At 33.5% G+C, this 18,409-nt stretch overlaps 1 protein-coding gene across 1 annotated transcript in view; it reads right to left on the bottom strand.

Moving 5' to 3' along the window:
• Positions 1-18,409, bottom strand: part of CFAP47 (cilia and flagella associated protein 47) — a 141,997-nt gene that overhangs the window by 53,443 nt on the left and 70,145 nt on the right. Inside the window, exons 14-17 of the mRNA XM_051990592.1 lie at positions 7,389-7,605; positions 6,687-6,931; positions 491-626; positions 3-72 (exon numbers count right to left, since the gene is read on the bottom strand). Of these exons, the coding sequence (XP_051846552.1) occupies positions 3-72; positions 491-626; positions 6,687-6,931; positions 7,389-7,605 (668 nt within the window). The remainder of the gene's footprint in view (positions 1-2; positions 73-490; positions 627-6,686; positions 6,932-7,388; positions 7,606-18,409) is intronic.

Raw genomic sequence — 18,409 nt, 5'->3', positions numbered from 1 at the left:
ACCTTAAAATTTAATGAGGGAGGCAACACAGAAACAAATATATAAAAGCAAAACCCATATGCAAGATAAATTGAAAATGATTAACAAAAGGAAGGCATGAGAATTAAAAGTTTAAAAAAAACTTCCCAGTAAAGGATGAAATTTTAGTTGAGACTTATAAAAATCTGGGAAATTCAGTAGGTATACTGGAGGTGGGAGAGTATTTCAGGTGTGAGAGACAGAGAAAATGCCCAGGTTTACTATGGAGTTACTAAATTGAAGAGTATGTAATAGGGAACTAGGTTTAAGATGAGATGGGGTAATTTAAATGATAAACAGCATTTTGTATTTTCTCCTGGAGGAAATAAGAAATCACTATATGACATGACTGGAATTATGCTGAAAATGACAGTATAGACAACATAGGAATGTGAATCGATGAGTAACAAATCTACTAAAACAAGCCCTTACTACAACCCACATAAAACTATAGATACATCACTGAAAAGGCATTACCTTTACTATACAATCTAGCCTCACTGTGTTTCCATTATGCACTTGAAGGTCAAATTGGCCTCTGTCTGGAGAACTGTAACTTGGTTGCCAGGTGACTTCACAATCCAATGCTGAGTATCCTTTTACAGTACCTGTATTAAGTACAGTATGAAAAATAATTAGCCATTAGCTACAACTTTTGTTTTTTTATATTAGTTATCAATTCACAGGACTTCCAAAGTAGTAAAAATCTACTATGTCACCTATAGTTGTCCTTTGTAATCAAAGAGGACCAGAACGACCACTATGTCAGGTCAATGTACAGTGTGTCTAACTGTGGCTGATCAGACCAATATGAACTCAGAATGCTCTACAAGAAGTTAGGTATATATAGTCCATATGAACATTTGGAGTGGAGATATCTCTAAATTTGTTCACCTCATGTTTCATTTGTGCAGCTGCAATTCTGCTTTACTCATAGAACAGACCAACTTCTTTGATGTGGGCACACCATACTAGGTGGTCCTGTGTCTTACAAATCTCTAAATTGATTCCAAAGTTCTTCAGAGACTTTGAGAGTTGTCCTTGTATTAATCTGACCTCTATGTGAGTGCTTGCCATGTGTAAATTCTTTATAAAATAGTCTCTTCAGACAAACATACATTTGCCATTCAAAAAAATGTGGCCAGTTCATCTGTGTTGCATTTTCTACAATAGGATTTGATTGCAAGGCAGTTTTAGCTCAAGTCTTCAGTGCCTTATATTGCAGGTGGTCTTCCTAAGACAATTCATATGGAAACAATTCTGTTTCCTGGCATAGCACTGATAGACTATTCAGGTTTCACTGGCATAAAAGAATGAGGTCAGCACAGTACCTCTGTAGTTTCTTATCTCCAGCACTTCCCTTGGGATTTTCCCAAACACTGAGCTAGCTCTGGTAATGAGCCCATCAACCTTGCCTAGAATCCTTAGAAAATATATTTCCAAAATAAGTGAATTTATCCACAACATTCAAAATTTCTCCATTTGCTGTAATCAGTTCCATATATGGATGATGCAATGCTGGCTTGGTAGAGAAACTGTTTTCTTGATTTGTCACAAGCACAAGCAGCAGAGAGTTGATCTGTACTTCACTCTATCACAACCACAGAGTTTACACTAAGTGAACAATTGCCATGGAACAAAAAGTCATGCACCAACTCTCCCTTCATTTTAATCTTGACTTGTAGCCTTTTCAAATTAAATAATTTACCATCAGGACAATGGTTGATCAATATATTGTTTTTGTCCTTGTTAAAGCCATCTGACAACATCACTAAAAACACGGCAGCAAGCATACAGCCTTGCTTGAAGATTCCTCTTGTTATTGGATGAGTGGAAGAGCATTGTCCATTATCTAGAACTCATGTAAGCATGCCATCATGAAATTGGCATTTATTGCTGATTAACTACTCCAGGCAATCAGATTTTCCTATAATCTTCCACAAGCCCTCACAACTGAAAGTATCAAAAGGCTTAGTGAGCTCAATGAACATCGTGTACAGATTATTGTTGTACTCCTGGCATTTCTCTTGGAGTTGTCAGCAGCAAACATCATATTTACCATTCACTGGCCCTTTTTGAAGTTACAATGGCTCTCAGGTAGATGACTATATTCCAAGTAAAGGATCGATCTACTGAGGAGGACTTTGGCAAGAATCTTGCAAGCATTGACTAAAAGAGAGATCCCCCTCTGATTATCACATGACAATCTATTTCCTTTTCTTTTATAAAGATGGACAACAGAGGCATTCTTGAAGACCTAGGGGATAATTTCTTCTTATCCTATAACCCAAAACATTTCAGGTAATTTTTATATGAGTAACAGATCCCCTGCCTTGTCAATCTCTGCTGAAAATCATCAGCACCAGGGACTTTGCCACATGGAAGGAGCCTAATGGTATTTAAAACTTCTGTTGAGAACATTAGAGAAGTCTCTCCAAGATCATGTCCTTATCACTAATCAATGAGACTCCATCAATAATAAGTAGTTTTGATGTACCATATGTCTTTGGCCCATAAACAGCCATCAGGGTATCATAAAAATGTTTTGGACTGTTACTACCAGCAGAAAACTGAATTTCATCTGTCTTTTTACTGAGCCAAGAATACTTCATGTCTTTAAAATTTCACTTGTATTTTACTTTTGAGGAAGTTAAATGCTGCCTCCTTAGAGACTGACAAACCATCCTGCTGGTAAAATCTGTGGAATTTTTATTTTTCATTTAGTAACTTCTGAATTTCCCAATCATTTTCAACAAATCCATCCTGATGTCTGCAAGTGTTCTAAGCTGACAAGTGAACACAGTGTTGTATAACCAATCTCTAAAAGATGACCACTTTTTTTTGGCTGAATCATTTAGTTAGTAATCATTTGTTGAGTCAACTTTCTTTCCAAGTTAGCAACAAATTCTTTGTGCATGGAATAACATTATAATCTACTGATAATAAGTTTTCTACTAGTCAGCTTACCCCAGAGTTGCTACTTTGTGGAATGTGAATATTTAGCTCAGAGACAATATGTCTATAGTCAATCCATCTATCTACACCACACATGGACTTCATCACTCTTAAATCTTGTCTATCTCTTCTCCTTACAAAGAAATATCAATGTTTGCTGCAAGGTGCATCCATTAAGCTTTACTGCTTTTAAGGAAATAGAAGACAATGTTGGTGATGAGGTCATGAGCTGTACAAGACTTCAGATGCTATTGTTTCTGATTTCATTCCTCCCAAGTATTCCTTGTCATGTCTGTTGGTCTGTTCTTCCTCTGACATTAAAGTCACCCAGAATTATGAGCTTGTCTTTTGTTGATGATGAGCGTCTCCAGATCTTTATAAAATTTGTCTTGTCTTCAGCAGGGTTCATCATGGTGGGAACATGCTCAATGAAGATAGGGGCATGGCACTTTCTTGCAAGTTTTTCTGCTATGAGTCTGTTGTTTGGGGGAGAGGGACTGTACAAACTGGTTGAATAAATAAGATTTGATTGCAAAACCTACAGCAGCTTCATAGCCCCATCACTGAAGTCATTCGCAAAAAAAGTGTATCCAGCTTCAGCTTTGTTATGCGTCCTTATTTACTCCCTTTGTTTTACTCTTGGCTGTTATTTGGATGTGATACTTTGTAGTGAGTTCCCTCCCTATGAAAACTATTTGTCTTTCAGGTTTACTGGGTTTTGCATTATCCATAAACATGGACATATTCTATATACCAATAGTGAGTAGAATTATCCTTACAAAAGTTTTGTTAGTATAGTGTGTGTGTGTGTGTGTGTGTGTGTGTGTGTGTGTTCATGTTCTCTAGATACTGTAGTAAGCAGGTCAGGGTCGGTAAGAAGAAGCAGACAATTTTTAAAACCCCTTTCCTATCCCCTTCTGCAATCCTTAAAGGAGACTGCAGAGATATCTAAAGGGCTACCTGTGAATTTAGCTTCCTATGGAACAGCACCTGCTGTTTAACATTTTGCCTTCACCACAGTACTTCAAGGTAAGGAAACATGGCAAAATGGTATGGGTGATGTCTTTGGCTTCACACATAAACTGTATTTAAGTGAGGCAGAGTTTTGTGAAGACACTGGACTCGTTCTCTTTTCCAGAGTCCTCAAAGTCCAGTGGCAAGTCATGATAACTGGCAATGGCAAGAAATGCAGTGGATAAACTCAGTGGTGTTGATGTGTAACTCAAGTTCTAAGTTTTCCACAGTGACTGTTTCCACGGACCTCACTGGAATAAATTGTTTATATCGCCTATTCTGCTAAGAAAGTCTTCACATGCTTGGGATAGTCCTTTATGGATTTGAGGTCCTTTGGTTATCCTCAACTTAGTTTAGCCAAAGAATTTTAATAGAGTGTGATTGCTTAGCATGTTTCTTTTTTTTTTTTTTTGACTTTTAAATGTTTCTTTTTTTATTTTATAATAACTTTATATTGACAGAATCCATGCCAGGGTAATTTTTTTACATTATCCCTTGCACTCGCTTCTGTTCCGATTTTTCCCCTCCCTCCCTCCACCCCCTCCCCTAGATGGCAAGCAGTCCTATATATGTTAGATATGTTTCAGTATATCCTAGATACAATATATGTTTGCAGAACTGAACAGATCTCTTGTTGCACAAGGAGAATTGGATTCAGAAGGTAAAAATAACCTGGGAAGAAAAACAAAAATGCAAATAGTTCGCATTTGTTTCCCAGTGTTCTTTCTTTGGGTATAGCTGCTTCTGTCCATCATTTATCAATTGAAACTCAGTTAGGTCTCTTTGTCAAAGAAATCCACTTCCATCAGGATACATCCTCATACAATATCGTTGTCAAAGTATATAATGATCTCCTGGTTCTGCTCATTTCACTTAGCATCAGTTCATGTAAGTCTCTCCAAGCCTCTCTGTATTCATCCTGCTGGTCATTTCTTACAGAACAATAATATTGCATAACATTCATATACCACAATTTACCCAGCCATTCTCCAATTGATGGGCATCCATTCAATTTCCAGTTTCTAGCCACTACAAACAGGGCTGCCACAAACATTTTGGCACATACAGGTCCCTGTCCCTTCTTTAGTATCTCTTTAGGGTATAAGCCCAGTAGTAGGACTGCTGGATCAAAGGATATGCACAGTTTGATAACTTTTGTGCATAATTCCAGATTGCTTAGCATGTTTCTTGAAAGCTCAAGTAAGAGTTGGATAGCAGGTGGACACCAAAGGTGGAGAGCAGTCCTCAAAAGGGCTCAGTAGCTCTCATAGCAGAAGTTAAGGGTCTTTGCTTTACATATTATACTCCATAGCATCCTACTTATACTTTTATCAAAATGTTGGAATGGAGGAATGTTAATTATCAAAAAATAACATCTTATAGTAAGTAGAGAGCTGCTCTTGCACTCAGAAAGACCCAGGCTAAAATCTCATTTCTGACACATACTTAGTCTGAGATCCTTGGCAAGTCCTTGATTTTTCAGTGGCCCTAGGCTTCTTTCTAAGAATAAGTGATTATGGCCAATCTGAATGAGTAGACAGAACTAACCAATCAATAATTACTCATGCCAATAAAGTTACAGATGTAATCAAATGAGAAAAAAAATAAATACAGGGTCCAGGAATGATAACTAAGGCATAACTAGAAATCTCCCTCTAGTTTAACATGAGGGGTTACTACCATCTATTTCCAGTCAATCAACAGATTGCAAATACAACTAACTATAATATGACATAATCCATGTCCCACCTTGTTCACAAAGAAATTGTTAAGAGACTTTGCCAAGTGCTTTGCTACTATCTAGATACAATGTCTATGATACTCCCTTTCTACACTACCTTAGCAATCCTTACAAGAGAGGAAATGATATTTATCTAGTATAACCTTTTATGTGTGTGAGATGTATATACTGATTTTAATGAGTATTACTCTCCTTCCTAAGTGCTAACAAAATGCCTCTCTAATAATGTGTACTAGAATTTTGCCTGGAATCAAAATCAAGCTCATTACAGAGGATATAAAGAATACCAATTAGCAGAACACTGAGGAAGGGAATAAAAAGCAAATTTTGACTATTATCTGCCCTGATTGAGATTCCCCATGTAAAACTTAGATTAGCAAGTGACTGATCACTCTCAGAGATTCATTACTAAAGTTTGTACCATAGATGCAATCAAACACAGAGACTGCTTCCAATAGGAAATCAGAGAATTTAAAGGCAGGGAGAAGACTGGAAGACTTTAAGTTCTACTATATTTTAAACTTGAGGACAGGTACAATTATTTATTTTTCTTTTCATTTTTTCTTGGGGTGTTTTATACTAAATAATAAATAAAATGTACTTAAGTACTTAATAAACACTTAAGCATTTGTGAAAATGCTTAAGTATGCATTAAATACTTAAGTACATATGATAGGTACACAGTATATCAAAGATTATAAAATTCTCTAAATTTAATTGGTTTAAGAAAAGGAGATACTAAGATCATAATTCTGTTCAGGGAAATTCTACTAAATCAGCATCACTTATAACAAGGATAATGAAAATTATGTGTAGACAAAAAAAAAAAGACCCTAACTTTGAGATGGAAACATTATAATATCAGTTCTAGATCAAAGAATAAATTTATGATTAGCAATACAGTCATATACTTTAATATTATGAGCCTTCAAACAAATAAAAATAAAACACACTGTACCTTTAGCTGGACGTATCGAAAATGCAATCCCATTATTTTGAATCAATGGTAGCCATTTAAATTTAGCTTCACAGTTTCGGCGATTATATAATCTGATTGTCCCCCTATATGCTGTTTTTATCAAGAAGCCTTGAGTAGGTTTAACAACCAGTTCTTTAGTTGATAATTCAAGAGCCACAGGCATCACTACTGCTTTCACAAGTATATTTCCACTAGGAATGTTGTTAACTGTGAAACTGAAAGACCTGTAATATATAAAAAACATTTTCCAAATATATGCATTATTTTATTACTGAGATTCAATTATACAAATCAAGGTATATAAAACCGAAATCTACCAAAAAAAATTTAATAGGCAATATCCTAGAGTTACTCATGAAAAAAAATATATTTGCATTAAAAGTGCAAATACTATACCAAAAAGATGGGTATCATATATCCTTCTTTCTCAATGGATAGGGAAAGGATAAAGAAAAAAAAGAGAATTTGGAATTGAAAGTCAAGATTAAAAAAAAAAAAAAGAAATAGTATACAAAAGAATCAAGAAAACATACATATATAGACATCCACAAAGAAGATATCTAGCTAACTAACTAGATAACTATATTGATAGATAGATGAAAGATAGATACAGATCAAATTAAAACCTCCCAATTTTAGAATCAAAAGCATTTGACCAAAGAAACAAAAAGGCATTTTTACTTGCAAAATGTTCCCAGGGTAGTCATCTCAAATGCTATTAAAATGTTTGTATTTGATGCAGGTGGAATCACAAAAGACAATGGATAGGTATTCTTTAGTTCTTTATGATCAATTTCTAAGCACACCAAAATATGCAGAAGCAGATTATTGACAATATGTACTTGTTTAGTACATATGTGATTCACACAAATTTCACCAAAATCAAGGACAGATGGACCTGAAAAAAATGGGGGAAATGACAAAATGTCATTCTTTTTAATTCCTTAAAAGTAAATATAGAAAAATCTGATCATTTGGTTGTTGTTTTTCATTTTGAGTCTATATTTTTATTACTTTAGTTTCAAAAAACTAAAAATAATTGTCATAATAGAAACATTAAGTACAACATATTTTTATAAACATAACTAAAATAACTTTATAATTAAATACTAATTGTTAAGATATAATAATTAAATAAATAATGCGACAAGAACTGTAAAGATCTGGCAATTATTCCCAGATTCATTATTCCCTTTGCAGAAATTCCACTACTGCTGATTATAACTTATAGGTTAGAGAGTAATTCTGGACATTAAAAGGTGAAGTGATTTGCCAGAAGAGAGACTTGAACCTAGATCTTAGCCCCAGAGTTAACCTTTCCTATCCAAAAACTAATTGAATAGGCATTGCCTCACTCCAATTGAGACCTTAACTTTAAAAAGCCAAACTTTCCAATTGGATCCATAGTCATCATCAGTCACTTTGATACATGTCTTGCCACTAGATTCAGATGACTCTAGAAAAGAGAGTGAAGTGAATTACTTTGAATAACTCTGCCTCACTTAAATCCAAATCACTTGCTAGTCAAGACATCATCCCTTCTGATGCCATTGGTTCTCTTCAAGAATGAAGAATGAACAATAATGCCATGATGATTCTTATGCAAGATATATAAACAACTAAATATTAACAACATAAGCAATTTGGTGATGGCAAAGAGTAGTTATACAGATTGTAGGAGGGATATATTTAATGAGCATCCATTTGTACTATCAATATTTAGAATGTCACCTTTTTTGGTCAGTTTATCACTATTTAGAAGCTCTCGATGAGGAAACTTCTGTCACTGATCTATTATTAATTTATAGTATTAAACAGATTGTTTGTCAATTTACCAAGTATTGCCTATGCTACAGGAAAAATAATTTTCTATAACATTTATCTACTATTATTTCACTGATTCAGCATTTCCAATGAAAAATTCCCAAATACATTTCCCTGATGGAATGCTCTATCTCACATTACATGTAAGCTACATGAGGGCTGTTTAATTGTTATCTTTGTATTCCTAGTACCTAGTATAGTATATCACCCCTAATAAGCATTTAATCAAATAGAATTGGGATTAACCTTCTAAACCATCAGGTCCAAGTCCATTGTTTTACAGATAAGAAAATTGAAGCCTGGAAAATTTAAGCAACTTGCTTAAGGTAGGATGTGAGAGCTGGAATTCAAATCCAGGTTTTCTGATTCCAATTTCAGTGCCCTTTCTACTGCACACCATAATATATTCATAATAAATATTTGTGGATGATTACATCAGTTTTCCAGATAGCTTATACCCAATACAATATTGATATAATTATTTAATATGATTCTCCAGAAGAAAAAATAAAAATGGAGGACACATGCAAGTTTAATTTGCATTAATAACATTTTCTCCATCATTTTCTTAAGTCTAGACATTAAACAGAATGATAAATTAAGCCCTTGTAGCAAATTTTGAGTCATAAATAATTGTACTGAAAATGTAACAATCTGCTCATGTGAGCCATTAAAACTATCTCTAGCAATACCCTGTCTACACCTTTAAGCACTAAAACTTTATTTTCATTTTCACTATTTCTAAAATATATTATACATTCTCCTGTCTATAGAGGTAAAATACATCAAAATTAATCTGTTCTTAATGAGTACACAGTATCATTATGGACATCAAATTTTCAATTGAAAATATAGTGATCCTTATATACATATATAAAGTATATACTTTATTACTATATATTATAATATTTCTATTGTTTCTTGACCAATTGATTGGAATTGTTGGAAGATTATAATTCCCTAGAAAGCAAAATATCCTTATTCATCTTATATCCTTTAGTCCTTATGTCAAAGTAGGTGCTTTATGAGTCTTTTTTCCCCTTTATTTTGTCATAAAAACAGAATGTCAATAACAAGTAAAATTTCATAATCAAAAACCTTCACAAAATTTGTTACAATATAGTGATTCCTACTTATCATGATAGCAAAAAAGGGGAAGAGGCAAGAAGAGGCTAAAAGTCATATTTCTGCAGTTTTCAGAGAGAGCAACTGTTTATTTAGGGCTTCAGGAAGAAGCACTAATTATATTCTAATATATTTGCTCATTGCGGCTAATCATGACTTGAATATAACTGAAATCTAGGGGGAAAAAACCTAGGTAAGACACTCCAAAAGGGACATCAAACTAAATAGATGAATCATCTATAAAGAGTTCCCAGTGACATTCTGAGGCACAATGAACCAGTACAGAAATTTGATAATTGACTGTGATTGTTAAGAATTAAGTTCTAATACCTCAGTTACAAAAGTATCTTTGTTTTATCTTTATATTCTTATTGTTTGACACAATATACCTACTTAAGGACTCTTCCACAGAGTGGTTGTATCAAATGAGATAATTTATGTAAAAAAATTTTGCAAATTTTAAAACATTTAGGTAGAAATGTAAGCTACCAGTATTGTTGTAATAATAATTATTACTCAATTGAAGCTATAATTTCATAAATAGTATTGCTTCCTCTAACCAAAATGAACCTAATGTATCCACACCTATCCATTCCGGGTCTTCCCATGAGTTTGGTTGGATTCCTCAAAGTCATGAGGTAAACTTATAGGAAGATACTGAATTTCTAAATAACCACCAAGCTAGATATCAATCACAGCAACAAAGGAAAAAGAATAAATTGTTAGAAATTGTTAAATTCCAAGAAATAGTATACATACAAAAAGAGGTAATAACAATTCATGGTTTCCAATTTTTATTCACAAATGTGTACTTTATGGGTAATAAGTAATTCATAGTAAATCTGACTTCATTTAAGATTTAAAAAAAAAAGAATATGACCATGAAACCCTATGTTCCAAAGACAAATTTTAAAATGTTAGAGTAGAATTGCTTATTAGGAAGCCTATTAGAAAATCCATAAACTACAGAAAAGTATAAAAAATAATATTTGGGGAAGAACTGAGGGAGGAAAGAAAAGAAGTAATATTTTGATATTCTATACTACCAGATTCATCACCTAGCCTCAAACTACTTATTGAATGATGAACTGGGAAACAGTTCAGCTAATCCTTGTATAAGAATGAAGAATTTCAACAAAGTACAATGTGCAGAAATTCTCTTTCCTAGATGGAGAGCAGCAGAAAAATCCTGATTTGCTTTTTTTAAAAAGCAATATTATTTTTTTAGATATTATTATTATTTTCCCAATTATATGTAAAAACATTTTTGTAATACAAATACATTCATTTTTTACATATTTCCATGTGAATCATATTAAGAGAGAAAAATCAGAACAAAAGGAAAAGCCATAAGAAAAAAAAATGAGAAAATAGTATATGTTGATCTATATTCAGTCTCCATAGTTCTCTCTCTGCATGCAGATGACTTTTCTCATCCAAAATTTATTGGGATTGCCTCAGATCAATGAACTGCTAAGAAGAACCAAGTCTATCATAGTTGATCATTGCACAATCCTACTGTTGCTATATACAATGTATCCCTGGTTTTGCTTGCTTTATTCAGCATCAGTTCAGGCAAATATTTCGAGGCCTTTCTAAAATCAGATTGTTAATCATTTTTATAGAACAATCATATTTCATAGCTGTCATATATCATAACTTATTCAATCATTCCCTAATTGACAGGCATTTACTCATTTTCCAATTCTTTGCCAACACAAAAAAGAACTACTATAAACATTTTTGTACATGTGGGTCATTTTCCCTCTTTTATGACTTTTTTTGGGATTCAGAACCAGGAGTGGCACTGCTGGATCAAAGGGTATGCAGATTTTGATAATTTTTTGGCCATAGTTCCAAATTACTCTCCAGGATGGCCGAATCAGTTCACTACCCATCAAGATTGTTGTGAGGATCAAATAAGTTGTTTAAAGTGCTTAGCACAGTACATGACACAGAACAGACACTATATAAATGCTTATTCATTTTCCCCACAAGAAATGCAGTTGAAATCAATTAATTAACACAAAGTTAAAATAAGGGACTGAAGCAAAATATATTGGATACAAATGAATTCAAAAGAACAAAATTATCATTCTTGATCTTAGACAAGGCAAGAACAAAAATAAACTTGATTTTAAAAGATAAAAAGAGAAATTACATTATGCTAAAAAAGTACCAACAATAATGAATCAATACTTGTATGTTTTAAAATGGTATGGCATCTAAATATTTAAGGAAAAAGTTAAACAATTTGTTGGAAGAAATCATATCATGAATAGTATGTAGAATATCATAGCATAAATTATAATATATAATTACAATAAAAATCAAAACAAGGAGACTTCAGTGTACCTCTTTCAGACATAGACAAACATTTAAAAAACAAAGAAAGATCTGGATAGAATTTTAGAAAATTAGATATTTTAGATCTCTGATAACTACTGAACAGGAAGAGAAAAGAGTATACATGGTGTATGTATGCATGCATATATATGAATAAACTGATTATTGATGCATTCCTTGTCCTCTTATTATATTGCAGATCTTTCCCTAGATCACTCCCACTATCCACATCACCTTCACTCTTACTCATGTGCTACTGTACAAAAATGGAGAAAATCATGATGCTACACTGAGTCCACTACAAATTTATATTACATTATCTGAATATTCACCATAGCAAAACAAGTCTTTTACATTTTCCTAATTAGATATACTTAAACCAGTAATTTTTCCAGACCTTGTCACATCTCTTCAAATCTCTCATTGCTTCCCCTCCTGCCATTCTCTTTACTGAGAACATTGCCCCATATTTCACTGAAAAAAAAAAATTAAAGCCATTTGCCAAGATCTTCCTCTTCTCCAGTCCTCTTCAGCTCAGATGATTCTGTTACATTTCACCATTCTATCTCTTATAATGAGTTGTTGGAATCTTTACAAACTGCTAACTAATTAGAGTTGATCTGATCTTACAAGAAGATGTTTTGGGCCAGAACCTGAAACAAGGTACTAAATAGAACTAATTAGTACAATGCTTGTGTTTACACCTTTATTCATTGGAGTTCACAAGTATGCCAGCTTCACAAAGTAAACTTTGTAACTTTGTGAGTTCACACCTCCCTTAAAGCTCTTAGGGCCAGAGAGCACTATGGGAGAAAACCCATAATCCCATTCTCTCAGAAGATATAAGGCCAGTGAAGAGAGATCTATTCCAGAATATTTTTCCATTTGGTCGCAGAAGAGAGTTCAGCTGGATTGGAGAGGAGCACTCTGGTGCAGACACAGAGCACTTTGGGAGATTTCATCTGAATTACACCAGAAGCTCTCTTTCTGAGGCAAGAAAGATTCACGAGAATATATTCCACTTGGCTGGCTAGTCGCAGAAGAGAGTTCAGCTGGATTGGAGAGGAGCACTCTGGTGCAGACACAGAGCACTTTGGGAGATTTCAGCGGAATTACGCCAGAAACCCTCTCTCTGAGGCAAGAGAGAATATTTTCCATTTGGCTGGCTGGTGGCAGAAGAAAGAGTTTTCAGAGGAAGAAGCTACGAGTTGAGAGTTCAATGGACAACCAGATTCATCTTCATCTCACACCACTGTGGTTGGTGGCTGGGCTCCTGCACTCCCCCCACTGAGACCAAGCTGGTCTGAAAGACTCACCAGAAAGCTAGCCGAGCCCCAAGTGAAGGAGACAAGAGATTCATTCCATCTTTGTGCTGGCTGGAGGCAGAAGAAAGCAGAGGCAGAGGCTGAAGGACAAAACCTTTGGATGTGGAGATATTCGGAGGGCTCTAAGCTAACCAGGCTATATTAGAGACAATAAAAGATCTGAACTTTTATCACCTGGCTGCGTTTTGAGAAGAACAAAAACTCCAACAATGAGTGACTCTTCTTGTCAAGGCTAATCTTTCTATATATACAAGCCATCATATTCCATTCCATCTTCTCCATTAGATTGCCCATTCTCCTCTTTATCAACCCCACTTTCAATCTTCCCTTTTCTGTTAGCTATACGCTATATTAACTATTTACTATAAAAATACCTATATTTCCCCATCTTCAGAAATACAAAACAAACACTCTCACTTGTTTAGCCATCCCCACTATCATCCCACAAACCTTTTCCCTTTTGTAACTTAATTCCTTAAGAAAGTATTCCACAATAGGTATCTTCCTTTCTTATCATTCTGCTTTCAGCAATCTGACTTCTGACTTTATCATTCAACTGAAAATATGCTCTCCAAAAATTACTAATGATCTTTCAGTTGCCTTATTGAGCTAATCTTTTCCACTCCTTATCTTTTTTAAAACCTCTCTACAATTTTTGACATTGTTGATCACACTTTTTACCTTGATAACCTTCTTCTCTAGATTTTCATGATGCTTCTCTCTTTTCTATTTTTTCCTACATCTCTCTACTCTTTCCCATTCTTCTTTGCTGGAACTTCATCTAGATCATAGCAACAGAGATCTCTTTATCCTGGTCCTCTTCAGTTTCCACCCAACTGCAACCCTTGGTTCTTCTTCATCATGTTCCACACCATCTCTGTATTTTTCAATTTCCTTTTTTGGGTTGCCTTACCCAAACTTCCTCATGGCAAAGATTTTCCTTTTTGGTCAAGAATTCCAAGGGAATTAATGAAAAAAATGTTAATAACAATGCCCTAGCTAGGTGCCTGACCTAAAACTATATTAGAAAGCAGTAGTCATCATAACCATGTGATACTGCCTAAGAAAAAGAGTAGCTGATCATTGAAATGGGTTAGGTTAACAGGACAAAATAGTCAATAACTATACTAATATAGTGTTTGACAAACCCAAAAATACCAGCTTTTGGGATAAGAACTCACTATTTAACAAAAAACTTCTGGGAAAATAGGAAACTAGTATGACAGAAATTAGACATTGACCCAGACCTAATACCCTATACCAAGATAAGGTTGAAGTGGGTTCATGATTTGGATATATAGAATAATACTCTAAGTAAATTAGGAAAACAAAGAATAGTTTGTCTCTCAGACCTGTGGAGAAGAAAGGAATTTGTGGCCAAAGAAGAACTGGAGTTCATTATTGAACACAAAATAGATAATTTTAGTTATATTAAGTTTAAAAAGTTTTGAACAAACAAAACCAATGCAAATAAGAAGGAGAAACAATAAACAAGGTTCTAATAAAGCCCTCATTTCTAAAATATATAGAGAATTGACTCAAATTTATGAAAATTCAAGCCATTCTCCAACTGATAAATGGTCAAAGGATATGAACAGACAATTTTCAGATGAAGCAATCAAAACCATTTCTAATCATACAAAATGGTGCTCTAAATCAGTATTGATCAGAAAAATGTAAATTAACACAACTCTAAGGTACCACTACACATCTCTCAGAGTGGGTAAGATGACAAAATGTAATGACAATGTTGGAGGGGATGTGGGAAAACTGGGACATTAAAATGTTGTTGGTGGAGTTGTGAACTGATTCAATCATTCTAGAGAGTAATTTAGAACTATCAAAATCTGCATATCCTTTGATTCAGCATGTTTCTACTGGGTTTATATTCCAAAGAGATCTTAAAGAAGGAAAAGGGACCCACATGTGCAAAAATGAGGTATCACTCTCTCATACCCTCCATATTCAGTCAGTTGCTAAGGCCTGCCAATTGCATCTTCCATATAAATCCCTTTCTCTCCTGACACTGCAATAAACCTGATCTAAGACATCATCATTTTCTATCTGGATTATTGAAATAGCTTGCTGGTTTATCTTTATTCTCCAAGTCTCTGCCAACTTCTGTCCATCTTCCATTCAACTGTCAAAGTGAGTTTCCTAAAGACAAGTTCTGACCATATACCACTATTATGCAAAACCAGTAAAACCCTGTAGCTCTCTATCACCTCCAGGATCAAATATAAGATCTTTTGATATTAAAGCATTATGCAATTTCTTTCTTTACTCCCTTTTACCATGAACTTTGTAATAAAGGAATACTTAGCTTCCCTCAAATGAGGAACTTCACTTCCCAAATCTAGAAATTTTCATTGAATATCCCCTCCCCTCCATCACTCAACCACTTCATATGCCTAGAATTTTTTTACTTCTTCAGCTTTGCTTTTTCTGAATTCCTTCAAGGACCAACTAAAATCTCATCTTCTACATGATAACTCTCCTAATACCTCTTAATTCTAGTGTCTTATTTCTGTTATCTATCTCCAATTTATCCTGTGAATATCTTCTTTGTACATTTTTTTGGGGTCTATTGTCTTCTTTATTAGATTGGGTAAGGGAAGAAACTGTCTTCTGCTTCTCATTTTATCTCCAATACTTTGTACAGTGCCTGAAATATAATAGGTGCTTAAGAATTGTTTACTGATTGATAAATAAAAAAATTCACAAAAATAGAAGGAAAAATGTTAAACATAATCTCTTTTGAACAAAATAATCTAAAAATCTGTTTAATAAAGGTCATTAGCAGAAGAACTTAAATTAATTAGAGACTGTATGACCTTGGGTAAGTCACTTAATCTTGCCTCAATTCTTCATCTTTAAAATGAGCTGGAGAAGGATTTAGCAAAACATCCCAAAATCTTTGCCAAGAAAACCTCAAATGAGGTCTCAAAGAGTTTGACACAATTAAAACAACTAAACAGAGGTAACAAAATATATAATCCAGAGGAATTCGTGAGTCAATTAGCAAATTATCTGATTAATATATAATTTTACTAAAGATGATGAAAATAATTAAATAAAATACTAAAACTTTGGGGATGCAACCCAAGCAGTCTTTGGATATTAACACTTTCACTAACAAAAGAGAGAAAAAAATCAATTAAGTTTGTAACTAAAAATAACTAAAATACCCAAACACCAAATTTAAAAATTTAAATATCAAAATAAAAATTTGAAAACCAAGATTAACAAAATTAAAAGCAAAAGATTAAATTAATGAATTAAACTGGGGCTAATTTATTGCAAAAAAGCAAGAAAACAAATAAGTAAATTTGATTTTAAAGAGAAAAAAGTAAATAGTATCAATGATTTAAAAGTGAAATTAGTTAATAAATGAAGAAATAAATGAAATTACTAAAAGCCATTTTACCAGATTATGTGCCAATAAAACTAATAGCTTAAATGAAATAGTATATTAGCAAAACTATAAAATGCTTGAATTAACAGAACTAGCAATTAGTACCAAGTAGCCCAAATTTAAAAAAAGAAATTAAAGAAGCTAGAAATCAATTTCCAACAAAATAACTATGTTGGACCATAAATATACAAGCAAAACATGACAAATCATTCAAAAAATTTGTTTCCAAAATATTAATTAGTTTGAAAAACAGTTAAGTAAAAAATCCTACCAAAAGCTTTCTATGTTATACACATGATCTTGTACTTAACCCAGGTAAAGTCAAATCAAACAAATTATTACTATTAAAAAAAGAATCATATAAATGTATTAATAAGACTACATACAATGACAAAGTTATATTTATGCTAGGAATACATATTTAGTTCAATATTAAATAATGGGTTTAACATATAGAATGTAACATATTTTGGATGTGGCTAATGTGGGAATTTATTTTATCTAACTATATATTTGTTATAAAAATGTTTTGGGTGTAGAAAAAGAGAAAAGAGGAGAGGCTGGAGAATGGAAGCTTTTTTTTTTTCTCTTTACTGATGACTGTTAGTGAAAGTATTCATTTCTCTTCCAAAACTTGCTTGCCCTTTGCAAAAGACTAGGGAGAGAAAGAGCAAAGAAAAGATAGGTATTCAGGAAATACTAAGATTTTTTTGTTATATATTTTATTTTATTTTATAATAACTTTATATTGACAGAATCCATGCCAGGGTAATTTTTTTACAACATTATCTCTTGCACTCGCTTCTGTTCTGATTTTTCCCCTCCCTCCCTCCACCCTCTCCCCTAGATGGCAAGCAGTCCTATTTTTGTTAGATATGTTGCAGTATATCCTAGATACAATATATGTTTGCAGAACCGAACAGTTCTCTTGTTGCACAGGGAGAATTGGATTCAGAAGGTAAAAATAACCTGGGAAGAAATATAAAAATGCAAATAGTTCGCATTCATTTCCCTGTGTTCTTTCTTTGGATGTAGCTGCTTCTGTCCATCATTTATCAATTGAAACTGAGTTAGGTCTTTTTGTCAAAGAAATCCACTTCCATCAGAATACATCCTCATACAATATCATTGTTGAAGTGTATAATGACCTCCTGGTTCTGCTCATTTCACTTAGCATCAGTTCATGTAAGTCTCTCCAAGCCTCTCTGTATTCATCCTGCTGGTCATTTCTTACAGAACAATAATATTCCATAACATTCATATACCACAATTTACCCAGCCATTCTCCAATTGATGGGCATCCATTCAATTTTCAGTTTCTAGTCACTACAAACAGGGCTGCCACAAACATTTTGGCACATACAGGTCCCTTTCCCTTCTTTAGTATTTCTTTGGGATATAAGTCCAGTAGAAACACTGCTGGATCAAAGGGTAAATACTAAGATTTTTTATAATTTTACAGGTCAGCAGAGAGATTTGGCTGAATGAGAAGATATACAAACCAACAGTAAAATGATGATAACTGAATCTATGAGAGCTGATAAGATCATCAAGTGAAATAGTATACAGAGAAAAAAGAACATTCAGTCAGTAAACATTTATTATTTTATTTTAAAAGCTAATCTCTGTTTTTGTTTTTTTATTAAAATGAGTGATATTTTATACAG

The sequence above is a fragment of the Antechinus flavipes genome, chromosome 3, assembly GCF_016432865.1.
Source record: "Antechinus flavipes isolate AdamAnt ecotype Samford, QLD, Australia chromosome 3, AdamAnt_v2, whole genome shotgun sequence".
NCBI lineage: Eukaryota > Metazoa > Chordata > Mammalia > Dasyuromorphia > Dasyuridae > Antechinus > Antechinus flavipes.
The sequence above is the reverse complement of the archived record's forward strand: the minus strand, read 5'-3'. Positions and strand labels throughout refer to the sequence as shown.